The sequence below is a fragment of the Rhyacophila brunnea genome, unplaced genomic scaffold (genome assembly GCF_057557595.1).
Source record: "Rhyacophila brunnea isolate RB1 unplaced genomic scaffold, BYU_Rbru_1.0 scaffold_8, whole genome shotgun sequence".
NCBI lineage: Eukaryota > Metazoa > Arthropoda > Insecta > Trichoptera > Rhyacophilidae > Rhyacophila > Rhyacophila brunnea.
In genome coordinates, this window is record NW_028233350.1 from 43,300,309 (window position 1) to 43,322,980 (window position 22,672).

A 22,672-nucleotide genomic window follows, 5' to 3' on the forward strand; every position below is an offset into this window, starting at 1 on the left:
CTTTAAGAAAATCACATAAATATATTGTGACCTCACCGAGAAAGTCCAGCACCTTACGCACTGGACTACGAGGGCTGTGAAATAATGACCTAAAAATGAAACGATGGGAATAACAGAATAAAAACTAAAAGTGTGTAATTGTACAAAATATAATTAATTATTTAATATTATAGTATTAGTAATAAAAATAGTTTTTATAAGCAATCAACCTGAAAATTCTTTAACTTCATGCTCAAATAACTTAACAGTGTGATCACAGACAAATTCCAAATCTTCAAGTCCTTTCTTTAATATTTCAACTGCGCTGCCCTGATAAGCTTGGATTCGGAAATGCATCTTTGTTTCAGCCGGATGTGGCACTGTGTATCCACAAAATTGAACTTCAGGGCTGAAATAGAGGTTTATATACATTTATTACCATGGTAGTCAATACATACAATAAATCCCAATAAGTTTGGTTTATAGAAAGACAGACTAATACATATTTCTTGTATCATTAAATTTGACAGCAATTTCAGTTTGACTTTGGCAACCCTTTATTAATAAAATTCAAATAACGGCCGGCTATTCATTTTTCGCTTTAATTATGTACTTTCTTTAGGCCTAATTACACCAGCAAACTTGCAGACCTAACCAGGTTCTACGATTGTCGTGAGCAATCACTGACTTGAGCTATAGCACTATAACATTTATACAGAACGATTCAGCGACTAACTTAATCATGTTGACTGTTGACGCTTGATTTAATTGATTCATTATCCATAGGCTCAGTTGCTAGTGCGAACAATAAATTGTAAGTAAAGTAATAAATGAAATGAAGACAAGTAACAAGGATATTATTTTTGTTTTGTATTAGTATTGCTTGTTAAAATAACGAATACAGTTAGGCAGGCAACCTTCATTATGTAAATGTCAAATCTGTGTTGTTATGTCAAGTGCAAGATAGAACACACTACGTGCGGTCACACATGGAAGCTGAAGGTTAATTCGGATTTTTTCGTACATTTTCAGTAATCTTCCAACACAATCACGCCCAAAGATTAGGAGTTGTTCCTATTCAGTCATGATTCCAGGGAACGACTCAAAATTGACTGCAATCGTGTCACGCGGTCGGGCCAGACAGTTGGTCTGAGAATCTACCAATGTAATTTGAGCTTTGGTAAATTAAAAATATAGAAAGTTCAGTATATTACTATCTTGTTATGATGCATTTCAAAGCATTTCCTAATGTATGTCCTTCATCTTGAAAAACAAATGTACGGGATTTAGTGCCTCCGTCTTCATCTCCCGGTAACTGAAATAAAAACAAAAATGTTGAGTATTTAATTTTATTAACAAAAAAACAATTGGATTATAGAGGACATACTTCCTGAAGATTAAAAACAGTTAATACATCGCACACAAGAGACCAAGAATAAGTTGAGTCTTATAATTATTATAAATAGTTATGGAGAATGATGATGATGTACATCAAACGATCACATTGATTGTATAAAAAAATGGAGTTTTGAGTCAACTCCACCATTTATATAACTATCAATCATCTATCCAAAGTTAAAACTGTTATATGTGAATTCAGTCATATTGCTAATGAAATTATGCTTAAGCGTTGGAGTAGACTGTAGTGAAATACTTACTACAGTTTATCTGGGGTTTAAATTTTATTAGTTTTATTCAGGGAACTGAAATACCTAACAGGTGTGGAGTAACAGGCAATCGATTTCGAGTGTGGACGAATATGGTTTAAACTTTAACACTTATAAGCTCTAACTGATCTCGGTTTCTGCGCTGACGATTATTCAATATTGGTGTATTTGAAGGTTGCAACAGACACTATTGCATGTTTATAATGCGTGGTTCATTTTAGTAGGACACGCACATTCAAAACCCTGCATGAAAATGTAGTGTATTGGGGAATAGCCTATCGGAATTCTATTTATTAATCTGTTCTATGGTTTCATCCTATATTGGTTATAGTGCCGCAGATGACCACATGACCATTTTTTTGGCGGAAACAGTTTATCCCATGTAAACATATATACAATACCTTTTTTACACTATGCAATGCTTTTCGATCCAATAATTGTTATTTAAAGTTTGATATTTTCATACATTTCGATGTATCATTATCACACACTAGGTTAGATTAAATTAGGTTGGGTTTGGTCTAAAAAGAAAGTTATAAAAGATGCACTACTACTTTTCTCTATACAGACTCAATCTTATAAGTATGGTTTCTGGGTTCTTTGTTTTTATATTACTAAATTATCTCTACCCCTACCAAATTTTTTTGATCCAATTATCTCAAGACTATGATTTTTTTCCAGGATAGCGATATAATCAGGATTTAAAACTAGATACAGGAATAAGACAACATACCTCTGAAATTAGCATTATTAAGATTAATTAATATAAAAAACGGGGGCTCTATGTTACGACCGTACTCCCTGGATAAACGTCAGATTTCTATAGTCAATACTTGAAAGCATCTAAGCGTCACTTTTTGAGCATAGACAATCATCGGAAAAATTGCTATTATATGGCTTAGGCGCTATTATAAGCGTAGACAATAAGAACAAATATAAAAATCTTTTACAACGAATAAAATTCAAACATTTTCAATTACCTAATAAAATTCGCCGTTTACAAAAATCAGTATAGTATATTAGAGTTCGCCAATGCATTTCATAAAATTTTAATAATTATAAAGTAATCTTTGACACAAAGACACTCGTGCTTAAACCTTCGTCTAAAAACGCTCTGAAAAGGTAGGTAAAGCCTCAATTACATTGAGCTTCTTTACGAGCTGTTTATTGGCGAATTTACAGGCAGATTATAAATTCGCCAACAAACAACTCGTAAAGAAGCTCAATGTAATTGAGGCTTAAGTATGCGAAAATAAGGAACATTTTTCAAAATAACGTTATAGATAACAATATTTTTTGTATAAAAATTTTCCGTGTTACATAACTAAACGATATTGTTATTATTTCAGATAATTTCGACTCAAATTTAATCAATAAAATAAGAAATACGAGTGAAAATGGCTTGAATTGTTCTTATTTACACTTTGATTAGTGATTGTTTTTATAAGATAATAATATTTATCCATAGTCAGTATTCCGTATTTAATTTATATTCATTTAATTAAATGTATAATAAATAAAACAGGCTCCAGTTTATGATATTTATTATTTCGCTTCCACAAACAAATGGCCCGGTCAAATAGCCTCGATAAAACGGCTCACACTGATTGAAATTAAACGTCACTGGTTTTCATTAAAATGCCACTTTTCCTACTTAAAACTTACCTTTCGGCATAATATACATATCATAAATATGCATGAAGCGTGTTATCTTTCATATTAAATATTATACCAAACTAACCTCGTATTTTTTTTAATCTTAATTTTCTCGGTAATGCGTTAATACGGAATACTGATTATGGATATTAATATTACAATCTTATATAAACAATCACTAATCAAAGAGTAAATAAAAGCCAGTGAAGAAATTATAACAATGTCGTTTAGTTAACACGGCTCAATTTTATATATCAAATATTGTTTTCTATAACGTTATTTTGAAAAATGTTCCTTATTTTCGCATACCTACTTATCTATTTAGAGCGTTTTTATGTGAAGGTTAAGGCTCGCACAAACCAGCGCGAATATTCACCAAATACCCCGTCAAAATATCCCAAAAAAAGCACCCGCCATCGGTACGGAAGGTCCGGTCAAAAGAGTCTCAAAAAAAGCCTATGCCGCTGTAATGCTCTCTACTTACCTGTTGTTAATGAACAAACGTGACATTTATTCACGCAGGGGATCAAAAGATACAATGAAAGCTATCAATTTGTCATATATTTGGCTATTTTTGAGACTCTTTTGACCGGACCTTCCATATCGATGCGGGTGCTTTTTTCGGGTTATTTTGACGTGGTAAATGCGAATGGATGGCAGTGTCAGAGCAAATAATTGTATCAATGATAATATAAAATTATTGATATATTATTTGAATGCTCGATACCGAAACGTCAAACAATCGCAGCGCTCCATATTGAACTTTTTAAGATAATAACTTAATTCCCTTCCGAAATCTGAACGTCGCGTTCTCTTTCCCGTAAGCCAATACGAGCTTGATTGGCGAATAATTCGCTTTGGTGTGTGCACGAATGTTTTAGGTTTCTTTATAATTATTTAAATTTTATGAAATGCATTGGCGAACTCTATTATGCTATACTGATTTTTGAAAACGGCGAATTTTGTTAATTTAAAATGTTTGAATTTTATACTTACATTGTAAATTATTTTTATATTTTTACTTATTGTCTACGCTTATAATAGCGTTTTCGCCATATAATAGCGATTTTTTCGATGATTGTCTATGCTCAAAAAATCTCGCTTAGATGCTTTCAAGTATTGAATATAAAAATCTGACGTTTATCCAGGGAGTACGGTCGTAACATAGAGCCAAAACGGGTTATTTATTTCGCCGATAACCAAAACTGCTTTTTTGACGTTTAAGAATATTCAATGCTCAATGCTGCCAGTGCCGTATATTATCTATGATCCTGCCCATAGACAATACATAATTCTTCTTCTTTCTTCTTCTTTGGCCATATCCGACCCTTAAATTATCTGGAGCATATGGACACCACGCGGCGTCTCCAAGAATCCCTGTCGCTCGCCAGTCTTCTTGCTTCGTTCCAGGTCAAACCAGCATCCCGTAGCTCCACCGTATACACTCTGTAGATTGTATTTAGCGGCCTTCCAGGTCGCCGGAATCCGGTCGGCTTGAAGAACAGGCAAGCCAGGTTAAAGTTTTCTTCTGGCATCCGCAGCACGTGACCGAGCCAAGTCCAACGTCGCCTCTTCACTTTCAGCGTGATGAGAGGCTGCTTGGTGCGTTCTCTTATCTCCTCGTTGCTCTTAAAGTCATACCGTATCCGTCGCGAACATCTGTTTTCGAAGTTCAGTATACGGTTGCTCTGAGCCTTCGTAAGGTGCCATGATTCGCTACCGTAAAGCAGCACCGTTAGAATGCAAGCGTCGAATAGGCGGCATTTGGTTTTGACCGAATACAATCGTGAGTCCCAGACATTTCGCATCGAGTTGAATGTTGCTCCAGTCATTCCCATTCGGATAGCGAGCTCTTTCTGCAAAATGCCATCTCCCGTGATGTGTACCCCCAGGTACTTGAAGCTGTCGACGGTCTCGATGTTTTGTCCATCGCTAATCAGAGGGAAATCTGGATCAGGACAAGTGTTATTGCACAAGACGTTGGTTTTCTTCGCGTTGATTTTCAAACCAACGCGAGAGAAGTTGTTATGCAACCTGTCGATTGTCTCTTGAATGCCCCCGATTGAGTTGTCGAAAAGGACAGCATCATCGGCGTATTCCAGGTCGCATAGCTTCACCGTGGGGGTAAAAGGTATGCCTCGGTCGGGTGATATTGACTTCCGTAGTATGAAGTCAAAGAGAATGATAAAGACAAACGTTGCAAGGACACAACCCTGTCTGACTCCGGTCGTGACCCCGAACCATTCCGTGACAGTGTCTCCAATTCTGACACAGCATTCGCTATTATCGTGCAGGCTTTTGATTACGGCAATGATCTTGGGAAGGATCCCGTATGCTCCCAGTATCATCCAGAGGGAGGGATGGTGCGGACTCTCGAAAGCCTTCTCATAATCCACAAAGCAGCAAGCCATCAGCCGTAGGTTGTGGATTTGGTCTGCACACGCTCGACCAGGTAGAAACCCGGCTTGGTTTTTCTTGAGTACGTGCATTATTGGGTCCCTTATTCTCATCAAAATGATGTTTGCCAAAACCTTTCCCTGAACACTGAGTAGCGTAATGCCTCGGTAATTGTCGCAGCTTAGAGGGTCACCTTTTTTAAGAAGTGTGATGATTTCACCGTTCACCCAGTCCCTTGGGTAGCGCTCTTCTTCCCACACCTTTGTTGTCAGATGAAACATAGGGTGCAGGATAGCGTTGAAGCTGTACTTGAGGAATTCAGGATGAATCCCGTCTCCCCCCGGTGCCTTTCCGTTCTTGAGCCTTTTCACAGCCGATTTTATCTCGGTGTGCGTGGGCGGGCAATCGGAAATGTCGGTCGTTCGGGGAATGTCCAAAAGTAAAGCTTCAGCAGATATGTCAAAGGGATCCAAAGGGGATGGGCGGTTCAGCACTCCGCAGAAATGATTCTTCCAAATCTTCTTGACGCATTCTGCGTCAGACTCTATTGCTCCACTGGGACCACGAATGGCTCCGGGAGACGGTGGTCGCCTGCCGCAGACTTCACGTGTGATTCGGAACAGTTTCCTGGTGTCATTTCTACTTGCTGCCTCCTCTGCCGCTTCAATTTGCCGGTTCATAAAATTGCGCTTGTCCAACCGCACGGATCGTTTGACTACCCTGTCTTGGGTCTGGTAGTCAGTCCGGCGGTCTTCGGTTCGGTCGGGGTCTGTCTCCTCGTCTCTCAGGGTTTTCAGCCTGGCTCGTTCACCAATTTCAACCCACGTTTCATCAGACATCCACTTTGGCTGGTCACTCCTTCTGGTACCAAGGACGGTACGAGCCGACGACACAATCGCACTCTTTATGAGGCTCCAGTCCGCCTCGGATCCAGATTTGTGTCGCTCGTAGATACAATCTACACTATCTTGTACAGCAGTTTCGAAGTCGATCCGAATTCTTCGGCGTCGGAGCTTCTCAACGCCAATTATTCGTTCGCGCTTTGGAGGCCTCGCCTGGCGACTGAGTTTTACTCGGATGTTTCCAATAAGTAACTCATGATCGCTATGGATATCGGCGCCTCTGTAAGTACGCACGTCGAGAAGTTCCTTTCGGTGCTTCAAACTGTACAAGAAGTGGTCAATCTGCGTCCTCGTGCGTCCATCAGGAGACGTCCACGTATATTTGTGAATGTCTTTGTGGTGAAAAACAATGCCTCCGATTGTGAGCTCGTTCAGAGTGGCGAATTCTACAATACATAATGAAAGGAGTTTTACCAACCAATAAAACTCTTATTATTCATGTTGACTTTGAAGTCCTTGAGATAGGGTTTGCTCTTTCTTCTTCGCGTGAGGTTATATTCTACTAATTTATTTTCCTTTTTCTTGTCGTTGGTCATTCCTCCGTTTTTATTTACTGGTCATACCCGCGCGTCTATTTTTTATGTATGGAGTTTGGCATCACTTTGTCTTCATTATGATATGACTCAAGGAACCAGGTAGAAGTTACCTGGACTTCAAAGTCAACATGAATAATAAGAGTTTTATTGGTAGGTAAAACTCCTTTCATTATTCGAATTTGACTTTGAAGTCCTTGAGATATCTGTTTGTTATCACCTGGTGTTGGGTATGCCAAATTCCTGTATGTGACAATGATTCATTTACGAGGTATAAACCATCGTGACTTTCCATGTATATGGTTGAATAGAGAAGTTAATGGGTTCTTTTCCCCTTCTGATGGTGGTGTATTTATCGTTCTCTGGTAGTTGTCGTGAAATGTCGACTCACTACGCCAGTTACCTCTCTTTAAGATATCATCTATTGGGTATATTTACAGTTTAAGGAAGCCACCACTGAGCGGACACTGCCTGGGGGTACAAACCCCTGCTTCCAACAGTACTGACCTTATCCAATTTACTATAACTGTCCTGGTGGCTGGTTTTGGTGATCCTCTTGAAGATACAAATAATTCCGAAATATCCCCACCTTCCCCTCTCCTTGGGTTCGACATGCAGACGAGTTTCCGTAACCAGAATACTGGGTCGATGTTTTGACACGTGGAAGCGCTTAGCTTCCATTCCGATTGACGATGCTTGGCGGTATCTGTATTTGAGCCAAACATTGGCCATACAATTATGTGGTCACTTTTTTGTCTGTCATTGTCTACTATTACTGAGTAGTGTGAGGTCATGAACCCTTCGTCCCGATGCGAGAAGCAGCCGAGTAGGTAGCTGTCCTGCGAGAGGTTTCGAATAAGTTGTACTCCACCGGTGTTGTTATCCTAAGATGATCTACCACTCGTCCTGGATCCCAAGCCGGTGGTTTGACGGGTTTCGTTTTATGTACGGAAATTGCCTGTAACATATTGTGTTGTACTACGACGTTGATGCTGATATCTACAATGATAATCGGTTTGCAAAAAGTGGGTATGGCTGACTTATGCACCAGGATGGTGTTGTACGATAAACCCTCCATGTTGTGCATGTAACCTAGGTATCTGGTCAATTCCATTGGTTGTGGGCTATTATGATCTATTAGGTTCATGGTACCCATGTCATTGTCTTCCATTTGTTCCAAGCTGATTTGTAAGTTTTTAGAGTCGAAGGCCGCCATCTGGAAGTAAGGAGTGCCCTTTCTTCCACCATTCAATTTGATGTTATTTCCACCCCACCCGAAATTATCCATAGTTAAAGGGACAGGTCCTGGGTCCTTGGAGGTGGACGGTTGGTCTCCATACCTATCAGTGTCGTATGTAGGTGAGGCATTGTATAAGGAGGTACTATCGTCCTTTTTCGTAAGCCACTCCCCAAAAGAATTGTTTCCAGGTCGGTGCCACTAGTAAGTACTTCCCTTTTTCTGAGTGCAGGTGCGTTAAGACTCCTGAAAGTCAGTTTGGTGGGGGAAATATCCATGCCAATCTGAAGTCCTACACTCGGCTGAAGGCGTCGTGAAACAGCGCGCCACTGTCTGTAACGTCTCGTGACACATACGTTGCAATGACCAGTGCTATTTCGCTTGCGAATAAATCCACCTCGGGAACACCCTATCTTTGAAACAGGGGGGTGGTTGCGGTGTTGATGAGGTGGCATTCGGGAATGAGTTGTCTGCGGGAGAAATGATCAGCCACGCAGTTGTAATTTCTGCGGAAGTATTGTGCAGTAAACGTGATGTTGGGTCGACTGGTAAATACTAGTATCTGTCGGCATAGGTTTAGGAGGGTGACAGATTTTGTGCCGCCCTCGTTGTTGATGTATGCCACCACTGTTTTGTTGTCCTGTCTGCAGAAGCAGATCTGATCCTATGATTGATTGTACCTGAGATTGAATTGCAAACATTTCCTTCCTGTTGGAATGCCATGCCGTGCTAACTGGTCTTGTTCCCACGTACCTGATAGGTGGTGTTCATTCAGTTGGGCTCCTTAGCCTGTGTCAGCTGCGTCTGTCGTCAGGAAGTGATTGATGTGTGTCAACTCTGAGGAGCCTATCACCTGGAGCCACCACATGATGTCCTGTTAGGCCTGTGGTGGGATTGTCGTCTATTGGCGAGAATGGGACCTCGGCAATATTAATGACTGGAGCTTTGTAGCCGTCGGCAATGCAACCTTCCTCGTGGAGGTAGGATGCGAAGTTAAGTCGCCCCAGAAGGGATTGAACATGTGCCTGCCTGAGGGACCAACTGCCTTTTTGTACCTGCGTTGTGTCAAATCTGAGGATCCTATAGCCTAGGGCCACCACATGATGTCCTGTTGGGCCTGTGGTGGGATTGTCATCAATTAGCGAGGATGGGACCTCGGCCATATTGATAACTGGAGCGTTGTAGCCGTCGGCAATACAACCTTCCTCGTGGAAGTAGGATGTGAAGTTGAGTCGCCCCAGAAGAGATTGGATATGTGCCTGTCTGAGGGACCAACTGCCTTTTTGTACCTGCATTAGCAGATGGTGACGGAGTGCTACACACTTCTCCGGCGACAGAAACCTCCGCTTGTTGTGTGTCCTACGTGATGTCCAGGGACCCTCATTGTTGGCTTGGGTTCAGACAGGATCTTTTAATATTTATTAACCACCCTAAAGACTGTAGGAAAGTTATCCTGTATTCCACCTGAACCGAGACTGTTTCTCGGATTGAATGCTACTAAGAAGTCGTCTAGGTAAGTGAATATTCTCAGCCATTCTTTCGTAGGCGTTCGGCGGGGATGGGGGCGGTCAGGGATGCCAACATAATCGGAGCGGTTGGCAGCACGAACGGGAGACACGTGAATTGTAGGAGCTCCCCTTGGTAGGCTAGTCGAACGAATCAACGATGTTGAGAAGCCATTGGTACCTGGAGGTACGCCTGGCTTAGATCTATTATTACTAGCCAGTCTTTTGTTTGTAAGATGACTGGAACCTCGTAATGGTGAATTAGTTTGAATGGCTTTGGCTGTAGGAACGCATTCAAACGCTTTCGGTTGAAAACAAGGCATAGGGCCCCGTCCGATAAGGCTTGTTTTTTTTAGGAAAAATATTTCGCCGCGGGCCGCAGGTTCCCAAATTTTCAAAGAGGACTCGTTTTTTTCCCGGATGGTGGGAATTTTTTGGAATGAAGAAATATCAGTAGATTTCATAAAATATCAGTGGATTCAGTATATTGCCAAAAATATCAAAAAATATCAGTAGACATGGCAACACTGATTGTATATTTACGTCAAATCAAATGTCACCCGGACGTGGCAGCTGTTGATTGAGGTTATTTTTTTAAATGTAATGGGACAGTATTCCACAGAATTAAAATGTTTTATTTACAAATAACTACTGCCATCATATATGGAGGCTGTTTGGCTATTTCCTTATTCATGCTGGTTAGTATATGTATTTTTATTCATTATACTTTTTAAGATAAGGTTTTTTGTTTGACACTAGGTACGTCCGGTAAATTTGTGTAATTTGAATAACTATCACTGCTAGTACTACACATTTGATATTTTCTGTGTAACGTAACACTTTACTACTACTATGGAATTTTCATGGCCTTATTTAAAAAAAAATGTAGTACTTAAGTACTAGAGGTGAGTTATAAATACTGTCACCAGTTTGCGTACTCAAGTTTCGGCATTATACTACACATACTCAGTACGTGTGGCCCAATATACTTGTTACAAAATACTAATACTAAAAAGTTCGACGCATGCTATGAGATCTCGCCGTCCGCTAGCTAGTTGGTACTGTTGCTACGTATGACATCATCACTGCGGACGCTGCGACTCGCTTATGTTTAAACAATAGGTGACAAATTTTGTGTAATTATTGGATCAAATATTCCCTTGTGAATATGGTGACGGCACAGGCTTATTATGATGATTGATGACAGCTCAAAACATGTTTGAAATAAAAAATCATTGTATATTCATTCAAGAATATTATATTTATAACCTCACATAAAAACAACTCATAAATTTAAAATGTGCTTAAAATTTTATAATAAATGGGACATTTAGCCCAGTTCAGTATATTTTTAGTGATTCTATTGAAGTAGATATTTCAAATACTAATATGGAGTTAGTTTTAATTCCAGTTGAGTATGCAACTTATGTCGTATACGCACACCAAACGCTCTAATTATAGTATTCCAAATACTAGTAGGTATTTTGGAACAAGTTTCAATACTAAGTATTTTTTTATACTGGTAGTAAGTATACTTAGTCTTCAAAATCAACCAGTTTTCCCACCTCTAGTACTATCCTCCTTACCTATATAATATTTTTATAATCATGTATTCATTGCTTTTAATAATAAGTGCATTAATCGTATAGATGAAATATAATGTTTAAACCGATGTTGTATTTAATTTGGACACATTTGTGACAGTAGTGTCGCGTATTACAATATTATTAAGTTTTATATTGTGGCCGACACGTCATAGCACTGTATGTAGTGTGGAAAGATGGAAGCGCTGATTCAGGGACCGGGGGGTGACTTAGGTATGTGATTGAGCGAATTTTTTAAATTCCCCAGATGATGCATTAGAACGGTTATCCCAGATACAGCGGCAGACACATTTTAAAAATAGCCGATATACTGGATTATTTGTTAGTTTGGGTTCTTTTAGGTAATGTTAAGTTAGGTTAGGTTAGGTTATCCTAACAAATTATCCAGTATATCGGCTATTTTAAAAATGTGTTTGCCGCTGTATCAGGGATAACCGTTTAGTACCAGAGTCTCTCTAAAAGAAAGAAAGAAAGCTGATTAAACTGCAAGTATTTTAGTTAATATACACTTTGTCATTTTCATATTTCGGCTATGCCTAGAATCATCAATATTGCTTCTAATTAAAATGTTATCATTTTCAAAATAAACTATGAATTGTGAAGAGAAAACATTTAATTGCGTAATTCGCAAAGTGAATCGATGAATATAACTTAATTCGCTTTGTCTATTGTCAAATGTTGGCCAACCATGTCTGATCCTAATAGGATCATAATATGGGCCTCCACAGAGTAGAGGTTTGTATTAACAGATTTTGTTTTTATGAGAGATGGATGCCAGCCACTTGCTCAACCTATTATGTCCATACTCTAACTCATCTGGCAAGTACACAAATTGAAAACAATTTGTGTACTTGCCAGACCCAGGATTGGAACCTGGGACCCACGACGCTATAGGCCAACGCTTAGAAAAATGTTGAGCTTTGTTTTAATCTGGAGCTGACATATGACTTTTTTTGACTACATGACATTTTTCAGTTGTATAATATTCTTATTCTTTCAGCTTTGTTTGATTCTTATGATTTTCACGAAGCCATATCCAAATGTGGTCCGTCACAAAGAAGAGAAGTATTTCAAAGATATCAAATCAGGGAAAGATGTGAGTTTCCCGTCTTTAAATGATTCTTCCACCATCAATTTGAGTGTGATAGTTCCAGCCTTTGATGAAGAGGAAAGATGTAAGTATTTATTTTTGTTCAATATTACCTCATTTTGTCACACTCCAGCAAAGAGAGTATAGAGCAAGCACAATGCCACGACATTTCCGTTGGATCAGCGCCATGTACTGCACCGTTTCTGATTAGCAGCAGATGGATTGTTTTTGTAGTAATGGTATAGGGTAAGGCCGGGCCGTCCACAACTTTGAAATCTTTGTGGCAGTATCCAGAGTACATGTCCCAAAAGCATAAATAGCCTTTATGGTCACATCTTAATCAAAGACCGACATGTCTGCTCACAAATTTGAGTATTCATAAGTGGCTTCTACTCGAGTGACAACTGTTTCCAAAATTTTAAAGTCGAAACCTTTGAGTCTTGGTCAAATACCAACCATATAGGAGCATGGACAGGTCATCACATGGTCCTCGTAGAATACAGATAGAATACAGAGCAGTAGCGAAGGGTGGAGGTAGGCTGTTAAGATCAATACAATTTAAAGATGGTATTGGTTAGTTTTTAAAAATCAATTGAATCCTGCCTAAACCAAACCATAATAGTTTTAGCGGTTAACTAACCAACACCGTCTGTAAATTATTGTTGTCTTATTTTAACGAAAACAAATACGTATGACTGACAAAGTTTAGTGTGCACTATTTATGGCGGATCTTAACAGCCTACCTCCACCCTTCGCCACTGATAGAGAGGGGTATTCTCCTTGCGAATCTAAGTTGGTTGAATTCAGATTCTGGGCCATGCGGGTGCTATCTTCTATATTAGTAAAGTAAAACTGCATGAAATGTGTAAAAACCAATCAGGAGGTTTTGGTGATAGGTTTTTAAAAAACAAAATCTTTTGTATAATTTTCCTAAAAATGAACACGAGTCTTCTGCGCAGTTCTAATTTTAAAAACATTCCTGACATATGACAGTTCAAAATAGCATTGGTCATTTGCGTTACGCAGTGAAAACATAGTTATTATTTCAATTATACGTGAGTATTATAATATATTGTGGTGGTTCCTTAAAATAATGTAGAAGTTCATTAATTATTATTAATTGTAGAAATAATACTTTTACTTATGCAAAACAATTTTCTTGGCAGTTTCAAAAAAATGAATACAAATACGAATAAAAAAAGAAAGGAAGGAACATACTGATTCATTCCAGTATAAAAACGGGCAACCAAATTCGCCATCTTGGAAAGCGACGATTTTGTGTAAAAAAATATAACGTGGTCTGTACGTGTGTGTATAAACTTTGTATGTGTTTGTAATTTTGTGTATTTTATGTTTGTGTATCACGCAATGTCGGCCATATTTGCCGGCCTTTCTGATTGCCGTGATTTGTACATATGCCCATTCCTTCTTTTTTTTTTATTCGTAGGTACCAACTTTATAGGGGGATTTTAAGCAATCTTTTTCTCTTATTTTACATTTGGCATGTTCCTAAATTATAGATGCCAACATAAAGTTGCTAATAATGAACAAGTATTTAGATATTCACCGATGGTGGAATGTTAGTAGTGCATCCATCTTTGAAACCGTTGTTATGGGCTCAAATCAAATCTCTAGCAAAAATTACATTTTCTTCAATACAAGTTCGATCTAAATCAGGAATCTAATGCTTCTGGCAAATGGATGAAATATGAAAAAATTGGTCAATATATATTACGAGGGTGGGTCAATAAGTCCTTAGAAAAGCCGACAGGTGGCGCGACTAGTACTGTAAGCGGTTTGTTTTCATGCAGCGGCACTACCGATTCAGTATGCTGCGAAGTTTCAATCAGATTGGTCGGGTTGTTGTGTGTTTCTCGTACATTTAAAAAAAAAATTTGCTTGTGGAAAATGGAAAAATGGAAAATGGAGAAAATTGAGTTTAGAGCTGTTATTAAACATTTTAATATAAAAGGGTTAACAGCAAAGGAAATAAAAAATTAGTTGGATTTAGTTCACGGCATATCTGCTCCTTCACTTGCAACTATTTATAACTGGTTAAATGAATTTAAACGTGGTCGTACATCAATAAAGGATGAACCACGCTCAGGACGTCCTGTAGAGGTGACTACACCAGAAATGATCAATAAAATCCACGATATGGTGTTAAGTGACCGAAGATTAAAGTTGAGTGAGATAATTGAGGTTACAGGGATCTCAAAAGGTAGCGTCATTTCTATTTTACATGACAAATTGGGCATGAAAAATATTTCTGCAAGATGGGTGCCGCGTTTGCTCACAGTCGACAATAAACGCAATAGGGTGGTGGCCTCTAAAGCCCTGTTGTCGCTCATGCAACGCAATCCGGATGAATCCGGCATCTTTATTGGACCAGCTAAAAAACAAAATTGAAGAAAAACGGCCTCATTTAAACAGGAAAAAAATCCTCTTTCATCAGGACAATGCCCGTGTTCACACATGTTTACGATCAATGGCTAAAATTGAAGAATTGAAGTTCGAATTGGTCGACCACCCACCGGATTCGCCAGGTTTAGCCCCCAGTGACTGTTTCCTTTTCCCAAACACGTTTTTTTTCAAATGAAGAAGTCATCGATCGGAAAAAAGCTTATTTTGAGGACCTTCCGAAAACTTATTTTTCTGACGGTTTAAAAAAAATTGAGAAACGTCTAACCAAGTGTATTGAGCTCCAAGGAGATTATGTTGAGAAATAAAAAAAAAATACAAAAATTAAAACTGTTTTAATGCTTTTTTCTAAGGAATTATTGACCCACCCTCGTATTATCATCACTCTGTGGTGGCAAAAATGGTAATTAATAACTATTTCTAAAACTGTATTAACGGCCCACCACATGCTCAGCGTACTTCAAAATGGAGCTTTTTATGCTATTTTCAAAGCATGATCCTGGACATTCCTTAAACGTTGTATATAATATATTTACCTAACCGAATTTTTTTTTTTAAACGGTACATGTTCAAACACGCACATTAACATAATCTTACTCCCTACTTTATTTATCGTTTGTCAATTTATGGCTACGGCCGTATGTTGTAGCTTAGCCACTGGGAAATGCCAATAGAAATGGCGTATTTCAAAAAAATACTACCTTATTCTTAGATGAATAATTATTATAAAGCAAACATTATTCGTAGAATGTTTATCACATTTGAATGGTCAAAGACATAGCTTATAATCAGTATCTTTAAAATTATCTTTAAATGTGTAAATCTTGCCCATTTTTTGAATAATAAAATGCCTAATTCTTGTAAAATTTGGGATCACAGATCGATATAATTTTTTATTGTAAATATTTCACTATAATAATATCGATATAAATTTTACTAATGGTTTTATAAATGCTTTTAAAAATTACTAAATATGAAAAATCTTAACACCACTTCACATGGACGTACTGAAATATGACTATATTCTAAAACATTAGAGCGAGAGGTTTAAAAGAATACTATTTTATGTAATAAAAATACTTTATGCAGTCATCAAATGTTTAAAATAAATATAAAGGATAATAAGACTTCAAAATTATGTAAATAGATTATCTACAACGTTTAAGGAATGTCCAGGATCATGCTTTGAAAATACCATAAAAGCTCCATTTTGACGTACGCTGAGCATGTCCCGTCCCCCTTTAACAAAGAAACGCTTTACAATATGAATATCATCCATTTTTGTTCTTAGTCGGTATCAGTATTTTAAATGACTCTCCAACGTTGGTTTGGTGTTAAAATTTTCATCAACCAATATAACTATGTTTATTATTTTAGTGCCACCAATGCTGGATGAATGTCTTCAGTTTTTGGAAGAAAGGATAAAGGCTGTGCCAGATTTCCGATATGAAGTGATAGTAGTGAGCGATGGAAGCCGCGACAAGACTGTATCCGTAGCCAATAAGTATTCCGAGAAATATGGATCCGACAAAATCAGAGTGTTGGATCTCGTTCAGAATAGAGGCAAAGGTGGGGCTGTGAGATTGGTAAGGCATCTTTTTGCTGAGACATTATTTGAAACCGTGTGATTGTATAGTTGTTTAAATATTTAAATAATCTGTAAACTACAACTATTCCTTATCACGCAATTCTTCGTATATATTTATTGAAACTACATATAAATTAGAAATGAAACAGACCTTGTTATATAAAGCCAGAGGTCTAATGGGAAATATAGATAAATATACATGCTCATTTACAGTAATTTTTGTTGAATAAGCATAAATAAATAAATAATTTCTTTTATTCAACAAATAATTCATAAGGTTTGATAACTTGATAACACCTCACCTTGGTTAAAGCACATTGCTGCGATACCAGTGGTTATACAGGTTCAACCCCCGTCGAGTGTCATATTTTTTTAAAATGAAATTTTTTCTAGTAGGTATAATTATATCTGAGGTGTTTTTAAGTTATGTATGTTCAATAAATAAATTATTGATGTTCTATGCATGTTTTCATTACAATATAATATAATTTATTAGTCCTCTGTATAATCCTAAATGTAATGTACATAGACTCCGATTTCTATAAGCTGGTGTACACGTCATCGCGTCGCTAGCGTCGCATTGACGATGGAGTTGGCAGGAGGCGGACGTAATGCTGAAGCAGGGGGAATTTAGGAATTTAGTACCACTAGTTCACAAAAGAACCGTGATGACGTGTACGCCAGCTTATAGATATCGGACTCTAGTACGAGTATGTAACTGTTTGTTTGCAATAAAATTGATAATCGGTAAGTTTTTTTAATTTTGCAATAAAGCAATTTTATTGTATCATGTCATTATAATGAAATCTAGAATTATAAGAAATGCATTATAGTATAGTTGTAAAACTCGTAATATTCAATTTTGGTAAAAAATTAGATACCACAATATCCTCATAATTCGTGTGCATACAGCGGGATAAATTATAAACCTTGTAAATATTGGGAAATATTGTCATTTTGTATAGTAGTAAGTTTTTCCTTTAATTTTTTTTTTTAATTTTTGAAATTCTATTAATTTGTAATTCTCTTTTTTTGATGACATTGTTTTTAGGGTATGCAAAGCGCGAGGGGTGCACTGTTGCTTTTTGCCGATGCAGATGGAGCATCAAAGTTTTCCGATTTTACAAAACTGGAAGCCAGTATTGAGAGACTATGTGGGGAGAACTATTTAAAAAAATCAGAAGCCGTGTCAGAAAAATTAGCGATAGCTATCGGATCTCGGGCCCACTTACAAGACGACGCTACAGCCAACAGAAGTGTATTTAGGTAAAATGCATTCACTTAATAGAAAAAAATTCTGTTGTAACAATCGTAGTTTGTGTCCTTCTTTATAAAATTACAATTGCACTGTGCATATTGTTCTCATATCCATGACCACTTTATCCATAAGGCACAAGAAGCAGAGTGCCTAAGGTCTATGCACCTTTTATGGCCTACAATATTTGACTTGAAAATATAAATACAAAAATTCCCAAATAAGTAATTCCTGCAAATTTCAATTTATAATATTTATTTATATCAGTTGCGACAAAAAAAAAATATAAATACAGTCGCACTCGGTTATTACGATCACGGATATAGCAAGATCTCGGATGTAACATTCGTTGACATTTTAGTTTATGATTTTCTTCATATGTTTATTCACTTTTATAACGAGCTACTTATCGGTTATACCGAGCTAAAATATGGTCAAAAATGTTCTTAAAACTGTTAATATGTCAATCGTTTAAAAACGTTTCGACCCTAAGCAATAAAATGCGACCGGACAGGATACCGCCGGAATCAGGTTTATGACACTAGTTAAGCGTCTAAGTACCTACCCAATTGGTATTTTCGCCGACAATATTGAAAAAGTATACACGCATATGGTTGAAATTGCATGTAAAAAATCCAAGGTTTGTGAAGTCACTAGGTACCAACCGGCGTTCATTACAATAAACAACTTCTTTTGTAGTTATGAATGCCATGCTTGTTTCGGGGAAAAATTCTAATTGTATATTTTTGTTTGAATTGCGACTTTTTGTGTTATGTGACCGCTCATTTAAAAATACCTATTCTCTGATATAACGAGTAATGCTCTTAATGAGCAAATTCAGTCGGTCCCATCTTCCTCGTAATAACCAAGTTCAACTGTACATATGTTATATTTTTTTTAACACTATAACAGGCCATGGGGCCCAATGACAGTAGTGTATTTCGTAATAGAAGATAAACAATCACAAACACCCAGTCTTTGAGAAAATCACATAATTATATTGTGACCTCACCGACAATCGAACTCGGGGATCCCGGACAAAAGGCCAGCATCTTATTTTTATCTAATATCTATTATGGATTGCTTTAGGCAGGGTTTAATTGAATTTAAAAAAAACTTACTAATACCATCTGAAATTGTGTCTGAAAAAAAAATGTCTGATAAAGTTTAGTGTGCATTGTTTATGTCGGATCTCTACAGCCTATCTCTTCTTTCACTACTGATTTATATATTCTTACTAATATAAACACGTGTCATGCGTAGTTTCAGTTTCATGTTAACTTTGCGACATTTCACTACCTACCGCTAAACAACACTCCACTGCAGTTGACCCAATTAAGTTAAGACTGTGGGCTCTACAAGAAATTCATTCAGCAAAACTGTTGATTTTTTAAAATCTACATTATACACCAACCGATAGGTATATGCCAATTATATTGTTAGCATTGTTATATGACTGTGACCTGGGGTTTGCAATTATGTAGGTACATATAACACAGTGAAGTACAAAGAAATTTAATACATTTTCAATCTTCCACCATACTGAAAACTTTAAAGTAATAATTACAAGAGAAAAAGAACTTTTTATATACCACGTTTTTAAATTTTCTGTTGAATCATATAAACTTGACCATTCTATGTATTAATAAATACTTTTTTTGTACTTTATAAGAAATACTGAATAAATATATGTAGAATACTGAAATGTCATTTTGACATTTCATATTGATCTCCATAGCAACGCACGTATATATTAATAATTTAGTTGCTAGGAGCCCCTTAGCAACCAATAATAGTGTTTTACTTTTTACAAATTTTTTCCGAAATAACTCTTCATACAAAATAGAATTAACTGAAAATGAATTCAATTCTGCTTAAAGATGGCTAAAAGTATTAAAAAAATTCATTGTCATCTTGTTCTGATATATGTATTCTAAAATTTTCAAATGTCCAGGTAGTCGGGAAGTTAGTTAAAAATCGATAGCAAGATTTGTATTGGACAAACAAGAAAAAATTTGTACTGGACAAACAAGAATACGAGCTAATAAAAACGTGGTAAAAATTTCAGATCGAGGTAGTGAAGTAACAATGTGTTTTGTGTTATTCTTCACACTATGTAATATTATTTTTTTAATATCGCTTGCAGTTTCTTAAATTTAAATATATTTATTTTTCAGGACTATTTTAATGTACGGATTCCACTTCCTCGTGTGGCTGTTTGCGGTTCGAGGGATCAAAGACACGCAATGTGGATTCAAAGTTCTAACGAGACAAGCCGCGCGCATTTGTTTTCACAATATGCACGTGGAAAGATGGTGAGAATTATAGATTTTGTAATCAATAATACATGCAGGGTTATTCTAACTATTACTAACACGGTAACACGTTTCCTTCATTTTTCTTGATCTAATATAACACGGATATCATTTGGGGTAATTCCGTATACAAGGCGGTTATTAAAAATCGTAATATGAATGCGTATAAGACTCCGTCTATCTAGAGACCAAATTCTAGAACCATTATTAAATGTTGTAACAGAAAAAAATTACATATATATTTAGATATATCAAAAAAGAGTGTACTTGACTGCTGAGTAGATAATTACTTTTTAATTATCACATTTAAATAATATGCTAATTACATCAATCGGCCGCCTGATCGTTACGCGCTTGGTGCGTCTTCAGCGTCCAATGACTTAAATAATATTGTAGAAAAAACTTTTTTATTTATAAAAGAAATGTATTAAATAAAACGTATTAACTCTCTCCTAAACATTTACATAAAACAAACATAGAAGGTTTGCATAGTAGGCCGATGATATACTACTAATATTATAAGCACTACTTTGAGTGGTAGGCAGAGCTTTTGACTATAAACCGCGCACTACTATTTCAGGACCTGAATGATTTTTCAAGCTTTCCCCATGACTTAGCTTCACCCCTCTTAACATTCAGCGGCATGCAGGGTCTGTGTTAGTGGAAAACCTATGGCATTATTATCTATCTCCGACCTGACTAAATGCCGTGTCTCAGCAGCGAAGGGTGGAGGTAAGCTGTGGGGATCCGACACAAATAGTGCACACTAAACTTTGTCAGTCATACTTATTTGTTTTCATTGAATTAAGAATAATTATAGATGGTATTGATTAGTTTTTAAAATTTAATTAAACCCTGTGGTAAACCAAGTCATAATCAGCGTTCGAAATAGAAAATTTTACGAACCGGAGCGCTTGATAATTTTCCGAAAATATTAACATAGTTGTCTAATTTTATGTATATTTTATAGAAATAAGCATGTCAAATTTTTTTATTATGTGGTCTATCTATCTCAGATGCCAAATTAACGTTTCCACGAGGTGAAGCGATAATTTTGATGATTTCAAGAACCGGAATGGCGCTCCGGTTCATTTCAAGCCCTGGCCATAATAAACAATAGTCAAAAATATTCATCTATCTATAAAATATCTAAAATTAAGCCATTAAATCATACATAATTTTAGATATTTTATAAATAGAAGCATAAACAAATAAGAATGACTGACAAAGTTAAGTGTGCACTATTTCTGTCGATTTACACAGCCTACCTTCACCCTCTGTCGCTGCTATGATGTCTTCCTTCTTCCAGCTATATAACCAAAATATTCGGGAGATGTGTTAATCATTTATCATTTTTTCTTCAAGGGCGTTTGATGTTGAATTGTTGTACATTGCACAACATCTAAAAATACCAATTGCAGAGGACGCAATAAACTGGATAGAGATTGATGGATCCAAAGTGACTCCTGTATGGTCGTGGCTGCAGATGGGAAGAGATCTTGGACTCATCTGGCTGAGGTATCGAATCGGTGCATGGAAACTGCGAAAGGCTGAATAACTTGTGTACTATGGATTTAATTATTTTAGATTATATTTACTTTAGTTTAGGAAATGTAAAGTATAATAATTATTATAAAATTTATTCATTCCGGTTTTATCTCACACTACTGATGTCATTATTGTTTAAGGGTTAACAACATCATAAGTTCACTCATTAAATCTTAGAAAAAACAATAAAAACGTAGCTGTCAAGCAGGAAAGACAAAGGGTTTGACAGTTTGAGGTGAGATTATTATTGTAAGTGGGTTTCAGTAGCGTCGTGTGCGAAGCATTAGTCATTGGTCAGTTTATGAGTTCCATCATCAACCAGTTTGTCGGATTTTAGTTTCTCCCTTAATCGACATAATGAAGACGAAAATATTAATTTCGCTGAAGTCGATTTACAAAATGTTATCATCAGTCATTTAAATAAATTAATGGAAGAATTTGACTGATATATTCCCGAAGGAGATTATTTAAAATATACATGGGTACGAACATCGATTAATTTTGATGTAAATGACTTGCACGAAGACTTTGTCAGTATTAATAAACTAGCAGAGTAATTTATTGAAGTACAAGGTGACGAAACACTTCACTACACTGTTAGCAAAAGCCCCGCGTCGCTGCGAAGCTGAGGTTCACATTAATAGGATCAAATGTTGTTTACCAAAACTGTATCTAGTATTATTAAAATAAAATAATTTTTTCTCTGTATGTGCTATTCTATTTATTTTATCTTGGGTAAACTATTAAATTGGGTCGCAGATCAAAAGGGTTAAGAAACGCTGATTTAGAGAAATACTATTCCTTGTTTACTGCAAATCCTTCATCCATTTCACATATTTCATGTGTTTTTTTGCAACAAAAACATATATTTTTTGTAGTAAATTAATACTATCGAAATTGAATTTAAATTCTAATTGATTTAAGTTTTGCACTATAAATTTATTTAATAAATGAGAATTAACTGTATTCGTTGTC

At 36.6% G+C, this 22,672-nt stretch overlaps 2 protein-coding genes across 2 annotated transcripts; one reads left to right on the plus strand and one right to left on the minus strand.

Annotated features, from left to right (window-relative positions):
- Nucleotides 1–133: 133 nt before the first annotated feature.
- On the minus strand, nucleotides 134–4,557 carry Polr1D (RNA polymerases I and III subunit AC2 l(2)37Cg). The gene is made up of 4 exons (XM_085959147.1): nucleotides 4,475–4,557; nucleotides 2,380–2,415; nucleotides 1,194–1,294; nucleotides 134–388 (listed from the first exon to the last, which is right to left on the minus strand). Exons 2-4 carry the CDS (start codon nucleotides 2,392–2,394, stop codon nucleotides 205–207), a joined length of 300 nt encoding a protein of 99 aa, XP_085815273.1. The 5' UTR covers nucleotides 2,395–2,415; nucleotides 4,475–4,557; the 3' UTR covers nucleotides 134–204.
- Nucleotides 4,558–10,419: 5,862 nt separating this feature from the next.
- Nucleotides 10,420–22,404, plus strand: wol (Dolichyl-phosphate beta-glucosyltransferase wollknaeuel). The gene is made up of 6 exons (XM_085958573.1): nucleotides 10,420–10,574; nucleotides 12,481–12,655; nucleotides 16,369–16,577; nucleotides 17,631–17,845; nucleotides 20,012–20,149; nucleotides 21,515–22,404. Exons 1-6 carry the CDS (start codon nucleotides 10,506–10,508, stop codon nucleotides 21,705–21,707), a joined length of 999 nt encoding a protein of 332 aa, XP_085814699.1. The 5' UTR covers nucleotides 10,420–10,505; the 3' UTR covers nucleotides 21,708–22,404.
- The last annotated feature ends 268 nt before the right edge of the window (nucleotides 22,405–22,672 follow it).